At 40.1% G+C, this 23846-nt stretch overlaps 1 protein-coding gene across 1 annotated transcript in view; it reads right to left on the bottom strand.

Moving 5' to 3' along the window:
* LOC139453104 (cerebral peptide 1-like) overlaps window positions 1–20198 on the bottom strand; it is a 50324-nt gene extending 30126 nt beyond the window's left edge. Inside the window, exon 1 of the mRNA XM_071234728.1 lies at window positions 19382–20198. Coding sequence (XP_071090829.1) covers window positions 19382–19984 — 603 coding nt within the window. The 5' untranslated portion in view covers window positions 19985–20198. The remainder of the gene's footprint in view (window positions 1–19381) is intronic.
* Window positions 20199–23846: the final 3648 nt, after the last annotated feature.

Raw genomic sequence — 23846 nt, 5'->3', positions numbered from 1 at the left:
GTCGTAGTATTCAGGGCATAATATCCTTTCCACATTACACAGCAGAAAGTCGTATTTCACACGAAGGACGCTGTGACTCGAATCCCAAAATGCCTGGGGCTAAGATCCTTTGTTTCTCAACACTGTAGGTGTGCTCGTTGGTTCCAGCAAAATGGTTAACATCTTCATGGTATAAGGGTCTATACCGAAACGTCGCCTATTACAGTATTACAGAAGTTGTTATCCATAAACTTGTGTCTTCCTTGACGTTAAAGTGAGTGAGTGAGGTTTTACGCCGCTTTTAGCAATAGTCCAGCAATATCACAGCGGGGGACACCAGAAATGGGCTTCACACATTGTACCCATGTCGGGAATCGAACCCGGGTCTACGGCGTGACGAGCTAACGCTTTAACCACTAGGATACCCGACCGCCCCCTTGACGTTAAACCTCTCTCGCTTCAGATGTTATTATACTGCTGTACGTGTTTACAGTATCAATACCATCCACAATCTTACAATAGTGAAATTAATACAGTATACTACAGTTATAACAAACTCAAAGGGACTACTAATTTTAGTTCGAAATAACCGTAGTTCGTTATAAGCATATATACAGCATATATGCAACACATGACCGGGACTAAAAAATATGTTTGTTATATAGGTAAGTTCGTTATAAGCATGTTCGTTATAAACGTAGTTTACTGTAACTGATTTAAAGATGATATTATCCGTTTGGGAGGGATTGACCACATCTGATACCCTACAACCATGTAACGTCATATACCTCAGCGTGATGATATGCTGGTCTAGGCTCGAATCTGCATTTGCCTTCCTGATTGTCCTTTGATTCACAGCACCTTAATATAGCACTCGTATAGCACTTGTTTAGCGGTGACGTGAGGTGAAATTGGGTTTAACGTCGCGTCCAAAATTACTGCACTTATATAGCGACGTGCATGCACGTGTGTGTGTGGCTCCTTGTACCAGTCCGTGCTAGATCTCTGAGATACCATGCCGCAGTTTAACATGAATACCCCACTCAGACACAGTATACTGACTCCGAGACGGCCAGTCCTTGTTTTAGACCCTTTATGCCGAGCGCCAGACAGGGTAACAACAAGTACCATCTTTTAACGTCTTTTGGTATCCTTCCGCTCTCCGGGCGGACGCTCTACCACTAGATCACGGAGGCGGTAAACTCTTATAGCACTCGTATAGCACACTAGCAATGTCTTTCCTCCCGTGTAATGAGCTCATATGATATTATGTTTGAACTACTGACCAAAGCAACGTGAATCTCCCTACGTCGTTACCAAACAGCTCAAATAATCAATTAGGACCGACATATATCGCTATTCATATTTTAATCTGATACATTATCATTCGGCACTGCATACACACGAAACTCCGTATTTAAGAAATAACCTATTAACCATCAGTCGTTATATATAAATTAATAATTGCTCGAACTGTTGATCTTCCTCCGATATGACCTATGCTGGAATCCCGTAACACGTTAATATCCATCAAGAAGGCTATAATGTTCTGCTACGATATTTACTTTCACTGATATATATAGATCAACGGACAAGAGTGAGGGAGAATGGTTTTATGCCGCTTTTAGCAATATTCAAGCAATATCACGGACTCCAGAAATGAACCCATGTCGGGAATCGAACCCGGGTCTTCGGCATTAACCACTAGGCTACCCGACCGCCCCTACCGACAAGAAATAATGGTAATAACACGATAAATAGTTATGTAAATACAACAACATACACGTACACACACGTACACACACACGTACACACACACGTACACACACACAGACGCAAAAACACACACACACACATACACACACGCGCGCGCAAACACGTGCAAAGTAATAAATAACTGGATACAATTCAGATATTGTTTATTGAAAATAAATAAGCCAAAATGATTTCTTGTTTTGTATTGAATTCTTTTTCGACTATTTTATCTCTAAAGTGTGTTAAATAATAAACTGCCGGGCCAAATACAATTACACACTTGAAAATTAGATGTGATCAAAAATTACAAACGTTATCAAAACGTTACTAGGCTGAAAACAGTTCCGAAACACATCAATGATACCCGTAAAAAATACATATCCTTTAAATAACCATTTCTTGTTTGTTTCATACTTTACTTTACGGCAGTAACAAGTTACTTCATTTTTTGGTCAGAAATAGACATTTCCCCGAAGGGGGTGGAATGACCATTGAAAAGATTGAGATCAAATACAAAAGTCACCCAAAACAATAAACAAATATATCTTTTTTCAAACATTACATAATATAAATGAAGCATTTGTGACTATCAAATAATATATGATTATTCAGTCTTAACTAATACATGCTTATGTTTCAGAGAAACTTTCTAAAATAATAGTGATTATTTTTAAATAAAAACTTTGTCAAAGGATTGAGATAACATTACAATTTTGGGTTCAACAATTCCGACATTTGTGAATCTGAGTTAAAGTTGCAATACAATGAAATTACCCATTGTGTATAGAAATAGCTGAGCGACGGGTTGCTTACCGGAATGGGCAATCAGATTTACGCTAGACTGAACCAAGAACGCCGTACATCCGATCCACTGAGGTCGTGTTATTTCATTATAAGACATGATCACTGTACTGCCACATTTAATCGCTATTGGGAAATAATTCAGTTAACAGTTAAGTTACGGTAACAATACTTTGCAATGGCTGTAACGGGAGAAACACACGAAGTGACAAAGGAGATACAAGAAACTAAGGAACGTAGGTTGGTGTTGAGGACAACTATCAGGTCAAATTTCAGATTCGAACCTATGACTTCCAGACAACGGACGCAACTCTTATGAACACGGCGGGATGCAATTATGACGTTGTAAGCCTTCACAAAACATACGTGGTTTTTTTCAAATTTGTTTTTTTTATTGTACGTACAACTTTGGACTTATTTCTTTTACTTTAATTATAGTTATATGATGTTGGACGTATCTCACAAAAGACCCAGAAAAGGAAACTATCAAATATCAAAGCATACACGCCAAGCTATTGGCATTTAACGTGGTTCACCAAAAATACATTATATATTTTAAAGTATACCATTTCGCTGATAAAAATAATGAATGTTCTTCACGTTAGATAAAATGTCATAACCAACGTGATCACCCAACACGACCACACGTAACCGTGCTTCATATAACGTTCATGCATTATCCAGTGACTGAGTTCTGCCTGGGGTTACTTCTTGTTATAAGATACAGAATCAGAATGATGAGATGCTGTTTTTACAGTATTGACTTTCTTATGTGTTTTTGCTTTGACTTAATCTTAGTTATTTTGCTGGTTATAGATTCGTATATTTTGTTTTAACTTTGATAAAACAAAACTTATGAACTAAAGAAAACGTGAGATAATGGTAACGGTAACTTTCGCACTAGTTGTAAAATTCAAACTAAATAATACTATATCTTCATCATGATTCGCGGTTAAGAATTCAACAAATGTTTTACAGTGGAAAAGTGCTGATTTGCTGCTTCTGTCCAGGTAAAACGGACACGAGTGACCATATGGTCCAAGTTGCGTCCCCTGGTAGTGCCAGGAGCCGCTGGTTTCCAATCTAACGATTATGACCCAAGGTCTGTAAGCACCACATTCCTTATCTTGGACGAAAAGGACTATGGCCGTAGACGCTTACCATTTTAATGCTGACATGCATAATAGCGGGGTACTATTGGTTCTTCAGCTAGCCAGTGCTTGTCGTGCAAGTCGCCTTAATGGATCACATGGTCAGGCTCGGTGAAACGTTGCTCATTATATCAACCACTGGCTTGTCTTGTCCAGACTCCAGTATGTACGGTATCTGTGACACAGGTGTAATATCGCTGACTGCGGCCTAAACCTTTATTCATTCACTCACTCACTCACACGAATCCTTCCTCGGACTTTACACGAGCGCCTACTCGAAATGCACTGCATGTTGATGCACATGCGAATCACACATGTGTCATATATGCACGTCAGATCGGGAGTGAGGGGACATTACTTTGACAAGTAGTGTATGACACACAATACACGTCTATATCATACCATATCTTCTCCTGAGACTAATTATGATATTATTTCGTTGCCATAGTTACCGATCCCTGATTTTCCATTACCTATTTGATGAAATAACTAATATGAGAATTGATTTTCTTAATAACAACGTGTTACAAATGTCCTGACAATGAATATTTGTTTTGGATTGACATATACAGATCTTCACAGAACGACATGAAACACTGTGGAGAGATGTCCTGACAAATATGTCGTTTATTATTAAGATAAATGTAATACTCAATCATTTCTGATCTAATGGTGATGATCCGTCAACCTACTCGCGTGTTTCATGGAACAACTTCCGTTGGAATAACGCCAATTAGTGGATTGGGGGTTATGCTGCAGCATGGATTCATTTTCAGTGTGTTGTTGTTTTGGGGATTTTGGGTTTTTCTTAAACGCCGTATTCTCAGCTCTCCGTGGAGTATAGAACCTAATGTCATGCTACCGGGTACCCCTTCACAGATTGGTTTATTATATGAAGATATTCCGAACTCCGTTTTTAAACAGGAAAAGGAAAAGAGACTCTTCCTTGAACACTGTCTTGTGAAGTATGAGTTTTCGACATTATCGTTCCTGGTTGGGCAAATCAGATGTACAATTGACTTGCCTTTGCATGTTTTTGGGACGGGTGACACCAGTAGGGCAAGATACGCTAACCTTTCCGCGAACACCTGGTATCATCATTATTTGATAGTGATTCATGAACACATGCTCTTATTATAGTCGGACTCGTACAATCGACTCGAGCTTTCATATGAGTATGTAAACTGTTTTGCAGCTTTTATTTATTATCGTTTGTTTGCTTGCTTATTCGTTGCTTAGCGCTGTACTCATTAATATTCCTTCGATATGACGGCGGCCTGTAATATAATCGAGACAATCCAGTGATTGATATTAAGAGCAACAGACCACGCCGTCGGGTACAGTGACAAGCCATCAACCAAATCAAGGAGCCGGATAACATGGACGAACCATTTCGTCGCCTCTTACAACATACTGGGGACATATTATTCTAACCTGAATCTCCACGGGGTAAACTAATTAGTGTTTTGTTTTTGTTTGTTTGTGTGTTTGTTTGTTAGTCTTGTAACGCCACGGAGATTGACATCATGAGCAGCGATCTACGCAATTAGGATACGACAACATGCATCAACCAAGCTTAAGTCTTCGAGCCTGATCACCCGATCCCGTTAGTCGCTTCTTACACCAAGCATAGTCGCCTCTTAAAGGCAAGCATGGGTTGCTGAACCCCTATTCTCTACCCGGATTTTCACGGGTCAGAATAATTAGTGCCTGTGTCAATGTAAGACATTGTCTTATGTTACCAGGGTAATCACCAGGGTAATCATTAACTGCCAGTTTTATATAACAAACAACGTTGTAAATAAACGAGTCTGGGCCAGACAATCCAGTGATTGAGATCATGAGCATCGATCCACGCAATTGGGATACGATGAACAATGCCTCAATCAGTCAGCGTCAACGTTGATTTTACAGACACACAATCTGGGTATTGAATGGCTCAAACTATCTGAGAAAGGTCACACGCCTAGTGTGTGAGTGAATGAGTGAGTATGGCTTTACGCCTCTTTTAGCAATATTCCAGCAATATCACGGCGGGGGACACCAGAAATGGGCTTCACACATTGTACCCATGTCGGAAATCGAACCTGGGTCTTCGGCGTGACAAGCGAACGCTTTAACCACTAGGCTACCCGACCGCCCCACATGCCGTTGTCTCCCTTTAACTGAAAGTTTTAGATCAAATGTGTAAGTGTATTGGTTATTAATCAACTAATGGTCTGCACAACGGTATCCGATGCTACGCGAGTAATGAAATATGACTTCTACAAAGCCGTCAACACAAATTAATTGGGATGGCCCGTCCGCCTTGCGTCTGTGTCGAGACCTAATTAACTCTTATTAGGGCCTAATATAATTCTGACGACGGTAGAGTGAATCATGAGAAAGTGCATAGGAGACTACACAGGGCAGGATAGATGTTAACAGACCTTCACGACCACACCAGGTGCCAAGTGACCATTGCACTTCCGTCCCCTTCGTATTGTCTAGATCGTATAAACACATGCTCTTGATATAGTCTGAATTGCATATTCGACTCTGCATTATGCAGAGTTTTCTATTGGATATGGAAAGGGTTTTGTCTCTTTATTTAATTATTGTCAATGCGAGGATCATCATTATGGTTACGTCACGGCGTCAGAATATAGGGGGAATGTCCGCAGAGACCCGCAGCGTAGACGATTAACACTTTGTTTGTTTGTTGTTGAACTCTACACTCAGCAATATTGCAGCTATATGACGGCGTTCTGAAAAAATCTCGAAGAGACAATCCGGTTATGAACAACTTGAGCATTGATCTACGCAATTGGGATACGATGACATGCATCAACCAAGCTTAAGTCAGTGAACCTGACCACCGGATCCCGTTAGTCGCCTCTTACGACAAGCATGGTGTGGTGAAGATCAACCCTCCCCCTCTTCTAGAAGGTAACACTTGGCGATACGCTCTAGCATGAGGGGCGGTCGGGTAGCCTAGTGGTTAAAGCGTTCGCTCGTCACGCCAAAGACCCGGGTTCGATTCCCGACATGGGTACAATATATGAAGCTCATTTCTGGTGTCCCCCGCCGTGAAATTGCTGGAATATTGCTAAAAGCGGCGTAAAACCATACTCACGCACTCACTCACTTACTCTAGCATGAGTGTGGTGCTGACAAACCTAATATAACATGACCCTTCGTTAAACGAAGTAGAAATATCTCAGAACAACCAATTGCGAAATATTAGTTGTTTTACATGTTGCATTGTTGTTCGTGTGAAATAGGAAAGTAATTATATATTAATCTACATCATTAGACAGTTGTCTTGACATTCACATGTCAAATGTGTACGGTCCTCAGCACGACGTTCATTAAGTTCAACATCAATGTAAAAATAATGAAGGACGTTACATGTACGTTTCAAAAGGATATTCAACATGGCTTGTAAATGTTTGATCATTCAGGCATTCTGATACACTACCCGATAACTCAACAATTGGCAGTCAATCAATGATGTATTGAATTACGTTCTGTAAAATACAATTTTCGATCTTGTGAAACATGATACACTGGGTAATTACACTTCCAAGTCAGATGATATTTATTTCACAAAGAAATTATATGTTTTATAGACACTCGTATTGATGACAGAAAACAAAACTATAATTCGCTATCTGTTTCAAATGCCCGAATAACGTCCCTTGCATTAACATTATTGTCCTGTTAAATTCCCCGTACATTCTCTTACAATCCCTGAGAGAATATGTATGTTACGGGCGATTGCCTGAAATTGATAACGGGCTGTCCAACACGTTTACATTCTTGTTGTTTGTTTTATGTTCACCGTTGCGCGAAGACTCGCACGGAAATCGAACCCATCTTGAAAGAGTGGGTAAGATAAAGATCTTGTTAAGCAAACATAATAATTATTGTTATCATGGTCGAGCTAATTTCAGCCTGCGCTATTAACATTGACGTATTCAAACAGATCCAAAAGAAAATTCTTGTTTTTCAGCCAACAAGATAAGTATGCTAATTATTTTGTATAGTAGCTTCCTACGTTAGTATTTGGTTTGTTCTGTTCGATATTTGCTACTTACACATTTAAACAATAAATGCATTTCTAGAAACATACAAGTATATCATAGAATACATCTAACGTTATTTAACGCAGGCATGTATGTGAATGCACACCACTAATGGCTTCGTTATGAAACGTCAGCGGATTTAGATCCATTTTTTAAATATGGCCGCCATTTCGAGATTATAATTTCTAATCCCATTCTTTTGGCTTCACATATGGTCTGAGTTAAAATTAGTTAGCAGCGTTCCTCTGTACAGTAAACTACGTTTATAACGAACATGCTTATAACGAACTTACCGATATAACGAACTTGTTTTTTAGTCCCGGCCAGTTGTTGCATATATGCTGTATATATGCTTATAACGAGCTAATGTTATTACGAACTAAAATTAGTGGTCCCTACGAGTTCTTTATAACCGTAGTTTACTGTAGTTTCACCAGTGTCAAATGACATCTGATTATCGTTAGAGTGAGTGAGTAAAGTTTGACTCCGCTTTTAGTAATATTCCAGCAATATCACGGCGGGGGGACACCTGCGGTGGTCTTCACACACTGTACCCATGTGGAGAATCAAACCCGGGCCTTCCGCGTGACGAACAAAGGCTTAAATCACCAGATTCCTGTTATGGAAAAGGCACACTCCTATGCAGTCAATGCTGTTGACAGTAGTTCAGTTTGAGCAGTTTGATGTGAAACCCAAACATGGTAATGACCAACCTAGGATCATAATCTGGGCGAGTCCAGGATTCGAACCCGACGGCTAAATTTAAAAAGCAAATCTGCATGGTGAAATGCATCAACTTAGACGACAGGACCACCCGTGACCCTGAAGTTAGGACTGAAAGAGACCATTCTTTAATGTTTCCTGAGAAAAATTTTCAAGGGAGATAATTAATTGAACCAAATTTACTATTCCCATCAAGCGTTCATCTTAATTTGACATATAAGGACATTGTCCGTTTGCTTAAAAGCTCCTTCAGTTCAACCAAGTATTTGAAGATGATTGGAAAAGCCTCAAAGCCCTCCAGTACGCACTTAACCGGTCTTCGTTTGATAAAATAATTGATTATCATCATGTATTGAAAGCGCTGAGTCGTTTATGCGGACACATTTCGACGTATTTGCAAACTTGAATAAATAAATATCAGCATCGATCTGAGGTCTGTGACACCGGTTCTTTGGTTGTCGGTGTATTTTGTATCATAAAACATTAATGTAACATCAATGTGCTCAGTCAAAACTGACATCCATTAGATCTGAACAAACCGCAGTTTGATTCGTTGTTTGCTTTGCTCAGACATCATAATTATGTAACTGTTAACAGATCAGCAGTAAGTCAGGGCCAGGTGTTTTGTTTGTTTGTTGTTTAACTCTGCACTCCGCAATATTCCAGCTATATGACAGCAATCTGTAATTGATCGAGTCTGGATCAGACGATCCAGAGATTGACATAATGAACATCGATCCACGTAATTAGGATACAATGACATTCATCAACCAAGTCAGCGAGCCTGACCACCCGAACCCGATCCCTTTTTACGACAAGCATGGGTTGCTGAAGACCTATTCTACCCCGGATCTTCACGGGTCGGACCAGGTGTATTAGCGGCGCACACTGACCACTACTCAGCTACCCAGTCAGGTAGGATGTCTGAGTCCTAAGATGTGACCTCAACATATGTTTCCGTGCTTTTCGGGTGACCAATTTGACTTGCCTTGCATGTGTTTTAGACAGAACGTTATATTGGACTACTCAGGTCTCGTAAGACAGTACGTCGGACCACACAGATGTAAGTTTATACCACACGTCAGTCTGCACAGAACATAAACTAAACTGAATATCGTCTGGATGGCTTGATTTCTCAAAGGCCTATTGATTGCAACAATGCTCCTGATGAAAGACGTTGGATCTATCAAGTCATTGTTCATACGCGTAACAAGGAAGCTGACAAACATGAATATGCAACCAATGGCTCATGGACCAGTACCTCACCACAAAAGAAAGGCGGTGAACTTAAACCACTGAATACTAGTATGGACATCAACGTCAGAGAATAGCTAGTGTCAATTACCCGACGAAGCAGATTCCATTGGGCGTAATAGACAAAATAGCGGTGACAAATATATGAATAGATCAGAATGAAAATCAGTGATGACACCAGGTAGTCGTGAAAATGGAAATTTTGTCCTACCCTACCGACAGAGGAGTGAGAGAGTGAGTTGTGTTTAACGCCGCTTTTAACCTTATTCCAGTTATATCACGGCGTGTCAGCTTAATGTGGGAGGAAAGCCCGAAATCATGCAGGTCTCGGACGTTTACCACTTCGGTGAAACCCACGAGCACGGTTATTGTGCTGACAAACCTAGAAACATAATCGGGGCGAACCGGGATTCGAACTCACAATCATAGGTTTCTGGCGTGCCCAAGGGTCGCAACTCTGCACAGCGAATCGTGGGCAACCCGTTTCCCCACAGGCAGCAGAAGACATGTGCCAACTAATCAGCTCCACATGGACCTTATGATTTCATACAAGACCTCATGTATTTGCTTACGATATGTCTAATGTTGTCTGTTGCAGTAAACTACGGTTATAACGAAGGGACCACTAATTTTAGTTCGTTATAGCCATAGTTAGTTATATGCATATATACAGCATGACTACAGCAAATAGTCGGGAGTAAAATAGATAAGTTCGTTATATCCGTCAGTTTTTATAAGCGTGTTCGTTATAAACGTAGTTTACTGTACAATAAACTACGGCCAGAACGAACTCAAAAGGACCACTAATTTTATTTCGTTATAGCCATAGTTCGTTTTATGCATATATACAGCATAACTACAGCAAATAGTCGGGACCAAAAAGGTAAGTTCGTTATATCCGTCAGTTCGTTATAAGTGTGTTCGTTTTAAACGTAATTTTCTATATTTGGAAACAGCGTTCAAATATAACAGTGGTTTACTGTAGATGTAAGAAGTAGGTACGGTGAACGAATTGTGACATGGAACATGGAGACCAGATATCATGGACGCCGTCGGGGCTGAGGAAGAGGTTGATACATACAATGTATCTCATGAAAGAGACCGTATTGTGTTGCAGACATTAGCCTATGGTAACCTACAGTAGATTGTCTAGTAACTACTAGTTCTGACACAGTCATTAATCACAGAAAGCAATTACATAAAACGTTGGACGATGGTGCCGAGAGATTGAGTGGGAAATAAAAATTGTCAGGCAGGTGGTATTTCAAACAGGTTATATTATTAACCGGGGCATTGACGTTTTTGTACCCAAGGCAAACCAAATGTGCAAAAACAAACTATTTATCTTTTTCAACATGTAAACTTTGACTTCTTAACTCAACGGATATGATGTCGGAATATGTTAAGTCACGCTGAACATTCTTTCGTCAATATGTTTGTAATTATTTCGGAGTATTTAAATAAATTGAGTTCGTCACAACCGTAGTCCGTTGTCAGCACATGTACAGCATATATACACAGCAAATGAGTGGGACCAAAAACAGTTAGTTTTATCCATCAGTTCGTTATAAGCGTGGTCGTTATAAACGTCGTTTACTGTATGCATTTCTTCATATTTGTAAATATTTAATTATGAACGTACACAAACAAATACACTAACAACCAGAATAGCTGATTAAATATCAAATAAACCTATTTGAATCAGTTTGAGGCAGTTGAGTTCCCGCATGCTCAACCAAAATAATTTCAGAATTGTATTTTTCATCCGATGTTGAAATGTCATATCGCTTTTGTGTTTTGAATAATACGATCTTGATGGACATAAATCAAATATATTTCTTCACAAACGAAACTTAATATCAAACATTGTTTGTACAGCTCTGGATATATTCAGTTTCTAAAGATAATGCTATACCCTTGGGGTGATAATTCGTGGAACACAATTAACGCGTTGATTCATGTAAGAGGATGCAGCTTCAGTGGAGTACAACAATAACACTTAAATCGATATGAGAAAGGTTATTAACAGGAGGGGCGGCTGGTCTAGTCCTCCTAGGAGCGACGACTCTCTGCGATGACATGCATTCCCTAGGCGTGCCAGAAACCACTGATCGTAGGTTCGATGCCCAGATTCCCCCTGACTGTGGCTCAAGATTCTAAGCACCAGAAGCTCAGTAAGGATAAGAATTTATGGATGAACAACTTCTTTACTACAATTAAGAGCGACGTTTCGGTGTAGGTTCTAACACCGTTATCAAGCAAGTGTTAGAACCTACACCGAAACGTCGCTCTTAATGGTAATAAAGAAGTTGTTCATCCATAAATTCTTATTCTTACTTAGTACTCCAACTTCTAAATGCCTATCAAAGAAGTTACCAGAAGCTCGTGGGGTCACCAAAGTGGTAAACGAGAACGACCTACCTAATCAAACTGACGGCGTTTTCCGTGGAAAATGTTCCAAAAGCATATATGTCTGACGTTTTTAGTGTCCACGTCCTTTTTGACAGATGCTTTCTTTGATAGACCGATACGAGAATGATCGAGAAACGTGGTGAACAGACATCATCGGTTCACGTTCTATCACAACGGCTTGAATAATAAAGCGACACATCCCTTTCCATATTCCTGACAAGACTGACTGAGTCTATTGTACGACTGCAACTATAGAATGAGCATGTGTTAATGAATTACTATCAAAAAGTGATGACACCAGGTGTTCTTGAAAGGTGAGCGGATTCTGCCCATTTTCATACCATTTTCTCCCAAACAGCGTTTCGTAAATGCATTGAATAATTTGCTATCGTCAATATGTTCAATCCGAATATGTGTTTGTGACGTGTGGCTTGTGTATATCCACTATTCCAATAAGAAGCCTTTTTTCGAAATCTGTTAAATTACCAACAACTACTGTATAAAAATAGAATTTGGTTACTCACTAATTGAAGATTATCAATAAACTCAGCATGATCAGTAGCTTCAAATACTCAGACCAGCTTTCAGCTGACTGTAATTCCCTTGGCGCCAATCCTTTCAAGATGTTTTAAGTATTCTGTTTTTATATACCAGCATAGGCAAGATCAAGGGCAATATAGTCACCATGAGAAGCCAGTATCACCATGAATTAAGCATATCAATATTTTTGTCGAGCAATATCCGGGAAGGTCATTAAGTCAAAGTTAGATATACATTCCCATAAGGGAATGTTTAGTCTAGCCGTATAATAACAGAAAAACATACCTCTGAAAAAGAAATTTTGGGACCAATTTCCTTATCATACCTGGGGGAACTCTTTTTCCTGAAAAAACAGACAGCGGAAACTCCAATATGCCAATCAATTTGTTTCACCTGTCTTTAAGTCTCTTGATGATTATATGATTTTACATGCGTTTATGATTATACGTACTGGATTCCATTGCGCCTATACTTAAGTGTCATTGACGTTAAAACATAGAATGGATACATGGATAATAGAATATACTTTAGTGCGAGTGTGTGTATAACAATGGTAGTTTTCGAAAGGATTCCTTCCATGATATGGATGGAATATTGAGTGAACGGGGGAGTGAGTAGTGTTTTACGCCGCTTTTAGCAATTTTATAGCGGAGGACACCAGAAATGGGCTTCACACATTGTAACAATGTGGGGAATCGAACCCCGGCCTTCGGTGCGACGAGCGAACGCTTTAACCACTAAGCTATCCCTCCGCCCCGGATGGAATATTGTAGAGTGGGGCGCAAAGAAAAGAGTGGGTTCCGGGTTATAATTAAACCAAAAGTAACCATTGCTGGCTGTAAGGGGTGACCCAATGGATCCTGTGGTCAGACTCAGTCATTTGGTTTGTTGCATGCCACAGAATCCGACAACGTGGACCGTTTTTCATAACATCAACCACTCGTTTATCTTGTCCGCATTTACAATCCGCCATCATACAACTGGAATATTTCTGAGTACGGAGTAAAAGAAGGAAGTGAAGCATAAAACAATATTTTCGCACACATTCACAAACACAAGTGGCTCCGAATGACGGGACACAGTGGAAACATAAATTTACATACTTTAGGACCTTTCAATGGGTATGACATTTGTCATTTATACATTTCCCAATAAGGCCCAGATTACAAAATCAATAGCATCAATAAATAATATGTACGGATTACAAGAATCAATCACAGTAAACCTCAAACATGACGCAGGCACATCTAATTGATGTCCAATTATATACGGGTGGTATCTTATTATTAGGACTCGCCACTACACATAATAAAAACAAGATTGGTTATTATCGACCAGTGAGGAAAAGGGTGGGCGACAAGGATCTTCAGTAAGTCCTTCGTTGTTGATAACGAAAACAATCAACTATTCAAGACAACAGATCCTGCTACATACTACTTAGACTGTCAATACACCTGAATGAATCCTTTGAAGACATGTGCCATTGTTTATTGTCAATTGTTATATAAATGTGTTCTTTAATGCTTATCTGACCATACTAAAATGTAGAAGCGTGTTTTAGGTATATCGATGTGTGGGTCGATCAGTGGTTGAGTTACGCGCCACTGAACTCTATCATTTGTGTGGTCCGTCTACGTGACGTATCTGATCATTTCACAGTGCCAAACATCAACTACAACTTCAGCATGACAGATATTATTTTAACCTTTCAAATATTATCGATTAACGATTAGGCACTGAAGCTTTTACTTGTGTTTTTTGTTTAATGATGTATGACAGAGGATTCAACTGATGTTTCACGCCTTAAGTGCTTCTGCAGAATTCGGAATGTGTATATTGTATTAGAATAAATCCCCAGCAGCCTATGTTGTCGTAAGAGGCGACTTAATTGGTCAGGTTGTCAGGCTGCGTGGCCTTGTTGACAGCGTGTTATTCTACCCCTACGGCATGGCTCGTTGCTCATGATATCAATCACTGGGTTGTCTGCTCCAGATTCGAGTTATTAAAGGCCGCAGTTATATTGCTGGAATAATACTGGGTGCGACGTTAGACAACGAACGGACGCTCGCTTTTTAAAGTTAAAACACATTTATGGAGTGTGTGGTTCTTCAATGCATGTCCATTTGTACATTCACTTAATATCGTGTTTATGTTTCTGTGACGATGATGAAGTAGAAAACGATTACTCTTGAAAGAAGATGCAGCGAACGGAGACCTAGTGAGATGACCCAATGAAGATGAGGGTTAGAACAGGTCTTCAGCAACCCATGCATGTCGTATGAGGAGACTAACGGGATCGGGTTTTCAGGTGGTACTTTACAGATGCATGTCATCGCATCCCAATATCGTAGATAGATGCTCATCGTGTTAATCATTGAGTCACTAGGTTCACTAGTCCAACTCGAATATTAACAGACAGACGTCGAAAAGAGTGCGGCGTTAAACAACAAACACACCCGGTAGGATGTGATTAGGTCCTATACTTCACTGGGAGCTGAGAATGAAATTTGAATGCACATTTGGGGTAATGACATGCGCTTTGAGCTCTTCCCAGAGTTTATGTGTTTTGCATCATCACTATGTTTGTTTGTTTGTTTGTTTGCCGCCGCACACAGCAATATTCCAGCTATATGACGGCGGTCTATAAATAATAGACTCTAGTCCAGACAATCCAGTGATCGACATCATGAGAATCAATCTACGCAGTTTGTTTGTTTGTATATGGAATAGGGGCGGTCGGGTAGCCTAGTGGTTAAAGCGTTCGCTCGTCACGCCGAAGACCGGGGTTCGATTCCCGACATGGGTACAATGTGTGAAGCCCATTTCTGGTGTCCCCCGCCGTGATATTGCTTGGATATTGCTAAAAGCGGCGTCAAACCATACTCAATCAGTCAGTCAGTATATGGAATATGGGAGGAATGTCCACAGAGACGCGCAGCGTAGACGATTAACACTTTGTTTGTTTGTTTGTTGTTTAACGCAGCACTCAGCAATATTCCAGCTATATGACGGCGGTCTGTAAATAATCGAGTCTGGACCACACAATCCAGTGACATCATGAGCATCGATCATAGCAACTGGATGCGATGACATGCATCAACCAAGTCGGCGAACTTGACCACCCGATCCTGTTAGTCGCCTCTTACGACAAACATAGTCGCCTTTTACGGCAAGCCTGGGTTGCTGAAGACCAATTCTACCCCGGATCTTCACGGGACTCATCAATGTGTTTCAAAGAGGCATGTAAAGTTGCGCTGATTTCGTGTTGGACACTACTCAGTGGAAACAATAATATTGATGTAATCCAACATGTTCCAAAGGACAAACGGATCTCTTGAGTATTCTTGCTGTGGGCGAAATTATTCACTTTCGTTATTTGATCCTCCAAGCAAAATAAACCAAAAGACGAAATACTACCACTCAATGTCATTCTATTAAATTTACATCCATGTATTGTTTGTAACGTATTATCAATTATGTAATAGTTTTCAATAATAAAATCGATATCCCATGAAAGATATATAATCATTAATACATTCAACACCGTCTCTTTTTAGTTCTGTCACGAGAAAACATAACCAGATCTTCATGTCCAATGTAAATTATTTTAATCAAATTGGCTTTTTTAACATCGCTGGCTTCGCGAGATGTTGAAATCGAGGAGAAAACTGTTTGGCTTGAGAAAATATTATCTAATACGCAAGTCAGGCTAATTTCATTCAATAGGTATCTCAATCCGCGTCTAGACACTATGCTGCGCATCTAATCAAATAAATGTCGCCTAAACACCTTGTTAATGTCGTAGGATCTAATATTACAACATAAACATCGATTCTGTATGTACACATTGATAGTCGCAGTTCCTTAACGCAACAAGTATACACCCATGCGTTTGCTGTGCGATACATTTGATCTCACAACCTCATGGAACAGATATGTTTATATGCAAGATAATATGCAACTGGTGACGAAGGTTATAGGGAGAGCAGATTGAGAAAAAAATGCAACAAAAACTTGAACGTTCACTATCTAAGTAAAGAATTGTAAAGGGGGCACGGGTGGCCCAGTCGTCTAAGGTGCCGCAATTCGCTGTGCAGGGTTGATTCCCTTGGTCATGCCAAAAAGCTGGGTTCGACTCTCACCACAATTATTTTCTAGGTTTGTCAGCACCATACCCGTCCTCTTGGGTTTTACCGAAGTGGTAAACGTCTGAGACCTGCAACACTTGGGGTTTCCTCCCACATTAAGCTGACACGCCGTGATATGACTGGATTACCGTTCATAGCGACGTTGAACCGAATTCACTCACTCACTCACTCACTCACTCACTGTAAGGTATCATCTTGATAAAATTACCATACGCATAGTTACTGTTATTGCTTAATGCATTGTGTGATGAAGACAATTTCTGGTGTCCCACGCCGTGATATTGCTGGAATATTGCTAAAAGCTGAGTAAATATCCTCACTCCATTGTTTAATGGCGACAATGGAATTCATAACGATATGATGATGTGTTCGTGTAATACTCTCGCTTATGTCATAACGATTAGATATAAGTACTTTTCAACATAATTAACAAAAAGGAAATGTCGTAACATTGTAATCGAATTATGATCATGTATTTAGATTCAAACATCAACGAAACAGGAATTCTGTTCTCAACGTCGCCTTGGCGCCAAGAAATGTTTTATCCGCGTTTAACATACGGGTTACCACTCATTTCTAATTGAACTAAAATGAATTCATAGTAATAGCATTTTGTAGTAAGGTTTACCTGAAATTGCATTTGCTGTTTGTTAGAAGAGAAAGAGTGAGTGAGTGAATGTGGTTTACTCCGCTTTTAGCAATATTCCAGCAATATCACGGCGGGGGACACCAGAGAAAGAAGATATCCTTACGTTCATACTATATAATGATGTAAATATGGTAAAATCGTAATACCTGGCGGGCATAACTGGTAGATTTAAAGGCCCACATCTATGTATGTGGCTTGCGCCCATTAGATATGGTCGTCACGACATGGCTCAAATATTGCCGATGTGAAACACTTAACTCACTCAATCACTCACCATTAGATATGGAAAGAAACACATTTTTACAAAAAAAAGGTAGAATTATTTATGGCGCAGGTTCTGAAGATACCAGTATGTTGTTTCTTAAACCTTCATGTATGTTTGAGGCGTTTATTTTGCAAAATGAATGAATCGCTATGACTGGAAATATATAGTTTCCAGTGTATACAATGAAAGTACCCATATAACCTGTAAACACCTGATCTTGTTATATACTCCACATTGTGTTTTTATTGCCTTAACAACCACGAACGGTTCTCTGTGAAAGTAACGCAAGACGCATGAGTGAGCGGGTGGCAACATTAAGTACGCTATTCCACTCCTAAAAACGCCAAGAAAACATGTGGTTAAATCAATTCATAATCGACTTTAATAGCATAATCAGTTTTAAGAGAAATTCACAGAACACGAGAAAGAAACTTTAAGCCTTCGGAATTAACATACACTTAACTTCAGAAATAAAAGGATAAGAGATTTCAACTATCAAAGAACTGTAAATGCAAAATCCACATAAATGTACGTTGTGCAACCCTTCCCTGTCATATCCAGCATACATGTGGGGAACATATATCTTCATATCCCACTTCGACTCAATACTACTTTCCTGATCACGTAGACACGCGTTCTCTGCAATAATTGCATTAGTATGACAACTGATGTGAACAACAGTCTCTGACATTTGGTTATTAGGGAGGATGTCAATAAAATGCTATTAATCCCTTTACACATCTCTTTGTAGATTACACACACTTTTACTTAATATTTTACGATCACATATGCACGTAGTGGCACCATCATAACTAGCTTGTGGTGTGTTTTCTTTCACAACACTGCTATCGTGTCAAAAACGCATATTCACAGACATTCACTTCATGCCTTATTTAATGTTATTTAAACTTGGGGGAAAATGAAAACAATAAAGTGCACTGGATTCCGAATACTTAATACTTTATATTTTATTATACAGTTGGATGAATTATAAAAAGGAATTACACGATAGAATCGTTTTTAGGTTATTATTCACTTTTTAAGCAACGAACCCTTTGTCATACTGACCATAATTGCCCAATCTGCAAACTAAAAGCGTTCATAATTGGACGTGGGAGATGAAGGACGATAAAAGGTTACCTCATAATCATTTGTCACTTTAAAATAATGCATAAATGACAATAAAATCATCATCAATCCTACACTCAGGAGGAATATGTAATGCAGGAAGCTCTGTGATCAGATGGCTTTATGAGCCTGCAGCAGCGGTATGGTAAACATGAAGAATATTCACTAAATCAGTTTAACTTAAAACAGCGCAATGTAGAACAAATTGAGTATATAAAATCGAGAGGGTTTAATAAAATACATTTACTGTGGGTGAGTAAATCGACATCAGCTTGCATGACATATCAGATATTGATTTCGCTGCCTTCATAAAAAGTCCTATAGTATTTGTTCTATGGTGTTTGGGACAACAGCCTACGAATATTGGGTGGTGTTTAGGTACGCTTTTCTACTTCCATTTCACTTCAATTTCACTTCAATGGTAAAACTAAGTTTACCCGCTGCCAATAATAGATTTTGAAATTATTTGGTTGATATTTTGAGGAGGTATTCACGAAGCAACCACCTACCTGGACAGCTCTGTATATGTAATAGTCAACCTCCTCGTCGATTCCAGCACATGATGTGTCAGATCGTTTGCCCCATCCAGGTGCTCTTTTGCCCCAACCGGGTGCACGCTTTCCCCAGCCAGGTGCCCGCTTTCCCCAGCCAGGTGCACGCTTTCCCCACCCAGGTGCTCGTTTGCCCCATCCAGGTGCACGTTTGTCCATATCGATATCTCGTTTTCCCCAACCAGGTGCACGTTTAACATCTAGAGAGTCTCTCTTACCCCAGCCGGGTGCCCGTTTGTTGTAATCTTCTAGAATATCTAAGGTACGCTTGCCCCAACCGGGCGCGCGTTTGGAAAGATCAGCACCTGATAAAATGTCCTCGGGGGTTTCACTGTCATAAGACATATCGTCGTCACTGTTCACCTCATCCTCCAGTGACCGCTTGCCCCAACCAGGGGCCCTCTTTTTCAAAACATGTACAGAGTCTAGTGTCCTTTGAGAAAAGTCCGATTGTTCTTTGTCACCCGTTACACTGGCAACTTGATCTTCTCCCAAACCACAACTGAGGACACTTAAAACCACAACAACTCCCAGTGTGAGCGTATGTATGACAGAAGACATCGTGGTTGAAAGAAAAAGCCCCACTGGAGAGGGAGGGATTCGGTGCTTGCAGTGTGACACACGGGCAGTTACAATGGCAAGTCAGCTGCTGCAAACTTATATAGGAACAACGAGAGAGAAAAAGTTGTGACAAGCCTAGCTTACATCCCCTCTGACACCAAGCCCACGTCACCAACCAAAGGAAGGCGTTATTGATGCCAATCGGTTGTAGAGTCGCTACCTTCTTTGCATCAGTTATTGGTGGAGACAAGAACGAGTGGGCTGCCTCACGCACAATGCCTTTCCGCAGTGCCGCAATCAATCCGCTGGTATAGCGTGTACTCGGTAGTTCTGATCGGAATGTGGCATCAGAGCTTGATGTGTTGTGTGGTGTATGTATATCTCTTTGTTGCATTCAAGATAGAGCGTGAAACGGCATATTTCGATTGTCCCTTCGGAAAGCAGTTCGTGTTTTAGGCTGCAATCGAAAAGCCTTTAATCTTGAAATAACAGCACCATTAATTCGATCAGATCATGGAAATACCCCTTGTGAAAGCTCTCCCGCATTAAATAAACTTGTCAGTTTTAAGCCATTGTTACATCAGGACTACCATGATCAGTGTATTGTTGATTTGCTACTAATGGGAGAAAGTTAGTTAATCTCGATAACTCTAAAAGTGTTGCAATCATCGATTAATCAACACATGGATCCCTCCACTGAACACGGATTGTCGCCGAGCGTTGTAGTTCGTAGTCAAACACGACCCGAGTAACAAGACAACTATTGTCAATGCAAAGTAATTTCCTGTCCTTCGGGGAAATGTTTAATTTATTTTAAACTAGTTGTAATTTTCCTAATTGATTACTGTTGATGTGGTGCCTTAAACTGAAACGTACGACTTAGTGATCCATAAATAAAATAAGCACTGGTCATCAACATTTCTCTTATACGTTTAATGAAAATTAATTAGATAACAAATGGGGGGCAACACATTAGGAGAATCCATTGCGATGAAGCGATGCACACAGCCATGACGAATAGGAAGATACAGATTGGGCACTTAGTCAAGTAGTTGCAGTCTCACAAATAGTATTACATCAGTTGTTCAGCGTATTAGACGTCGATGGTCCGTTTCTGTGGGAATAAAATCATTCGGTTTTGGTCTTCGCGGGTGTCAACTTATTTTTTATTCAAGGACCAAAAATAACCATAATCCCCGTTACCATACAGACTAACGCCAAACCAAACACACTCCACTCACGATTAAGTGACCATACATCAAGTTAAAACGGTGTCTTCGCTTGAAGGCGACCTTTTCAGTACTAGGCATTCACAGGAAGGCGAATCTTGTTCTTGTTGTTTTATTTGTGTTTATCAAAGGGCTTATTTTTCGGGGGTGGAGTGAAAAGCTTCCTTCGCCCATAAGGGATAATTACGTGTGCTAAACCGTCCATGACTGAACTTCGTTCACCTTACTTAAATCTGAGTAATGAAAACACTGAGTTATATATTTAGTTATAACTTGCTGAAGTTATGTGCATCACATTAGAGATAGCAAAAGCAGGATTTCAGGAGCAGGGTAGCTATTTATGTGCTGGTGGTTTCATGTAAAGAATCGACAAGAGAACAGATTTTATTTTTGAAACGCAGTACCAAAGATTGCAAGAGAACCATGACGACTATCCGCGACATGCCGCTTGAAGACATTTGGTAACACATGGAGATATGCCATTGGACCAGTGTTGTGAGCTGATGGCAGATTACGCCACAACTACATGGAATGAGGGAGGCCTGGTCCAAACGTCCTGGAACCACTATGAGACGACAGGTCCACGAACAAATATGTATTTGGTGGTGGGGGGTGGGGGGACATTGGGGATTGAAGAAGCCGATCGACAAAGCGCATCCTAACATTTTTGAAATGATAACATTTCTGTGTCATGAACAGAAATTGAACGAGATAATTAGCTTATCTGCGAAAAGAGCGTGGAATTTGATTTTAAAGTATGTAGTATAATTATCATATTCATTGCGAATATTAGTGTACAATTTATTATTTGCATCAAATGGAATATATCTTCATTGTAACATACCCTGTGTGGAGTGAACAAAACGACGGGAATGACATAGAACCGGAAAAATAATTAACTTGCGAAAACACATATACATTCATTGTTTAATTATAAGTCAATTGAACGTTGGGTAGCCTAGTAGATAAAGCATTTCTCACCACGCCGACTGTTATATTATTACATACTCGTTCACAATTTCAACATTGTAACATTGACCTGCGTTTCGTTCCCAATGCAATGCAGCATCAGGAATCCGACCGGACAATTTACTAACAAACTGGATTTAATTATGGTTAGCTCCTTGTGGCAACGTCTGAGACCTGCATCACTTCGGTCTTTCCTCCCACATTAAGCTGACACGCCGCGATATAACTAGAATACAGTTAAATGCGGCGTTAAATCCAACTCACCCACTCTATAGTGGCATTTTGAAGAAGCTGAATGTTGGTTGTCGGTAGTCATCTAAGTGTATTTTGGGTTGATTTAAATTTAGTCCAAACACACGAGACCTACAAGAATTGAATTTTTTTGTTAATTTGATGTTCATTATCTCGATATATATTGTAGTACATGTGCTCTACATTCCATGCCTGTCTTACAAGTGCTGTTTTAATTCATATTCATACAGCCGGACGGAATGCATGATGTAATGGAACTCAAATCGACTGTCTACAGTGATCACTTCGGATCAAAAGACGTGAAAACATACGTGGAAAACTGCATCAGAGAACATGGAATTAAGATTGGGAAGGAGAGAAACCTGTATGAGTGTATGTCAAGTTGAAGGTCACCACAGCGTCGAAAATAAAAGTATATCACACAATGACGGGATGTCGCGTGGAAGAATCAAAGGCGTTGCGAACCATTACAGCTCTGAAGTGAACTTTCGGCAATTGATGAAGTTCTGATTGCAAAAACAGACAGCGAAATAGTTTACTGCTTGTTCCTTCTAGCACAATAAGACAGCCTCCGTGGTCTAGTGGTAGAGCGTCCGCCCGGAGAGCGGAAGGTCCGGGGTTCGATCCCCGGCCATGTCATACCAAAAGACGTTAACATATTGTACTTATTGTTACCCTGTCTATCGGTCAGCATTTAAGGGACTAAAACAAGGACTGGGCGGCTCGGAGTCAGTATACTGTGTCTGAGTGGGGTATTCATGTTAAACTGCGGCATGATATGCACTATAAACCCGCATCAGTCCGGACTAGTACAAGCAGACACCGAACGTGCATGCACGTCGCTATATAAGTGCAGTAATCTTGGACGCGACGTTAAACCCCATTTCACCTCACCTCAAACACAATAATACTACAGTTGTCAATGTAATAGCAATGGTCACTACACAATATTGATCATAGATACAGCTAAGATTGATCCATATATTCGTTAATATGCTGGTTGTAAATTCATGAGCTTTAATCGTCATGTGTACTTGATTACCACCGGAAGAGAATGGCGCTGTTCCTCTAATCATGCAGCCATTCCTAATGATTAGGGAGGCGCTAATATCTGGGCAGTATCTGTTTGTAAGATGATGGTTAGGTCTGAATTCTTGCACTTTCACGAGTTGGATGGTTCACGCGACAGCGTGTGTCTTATCTGTTGTCTCATACATGATGGGCGGCGTTTTGATCTCGCTTCAAACCATGATAGAATGATGAATTATAATTGTTTACCTTAAGCACTGTGTTTAGCCTTGACGAAGTTCAGTCATATGTAGTTCCAGTAGGACATATATTGTAACCAGTTCATTTCGTGGTCTGGCATATCTCACGTACACGAGAGCAGACTAATAGTTCATGGTGCATCC

The sequence above is a fragment of the Haliotis cracherodii genome, unplaced genomic scaffold (assembly GCF_022045235.1).
Source record: "Haliotis cracherodii isolate W230 unplaced genomic scaffold, xgHalCrac1.p SCAF_9, whole genome shotgun sequence".
NCBI classification, from domain to species: Eukaryota; Metazoa; Mollusca; class Gastropoda; order Lepetellida; family Haliotidae; genus Haliotis; species Haliotis cracherodii.
Note: the sequence above shows the minus strand (reverse complement) of the source record. Positions and strands in the feature narration are given on the sequence as shown.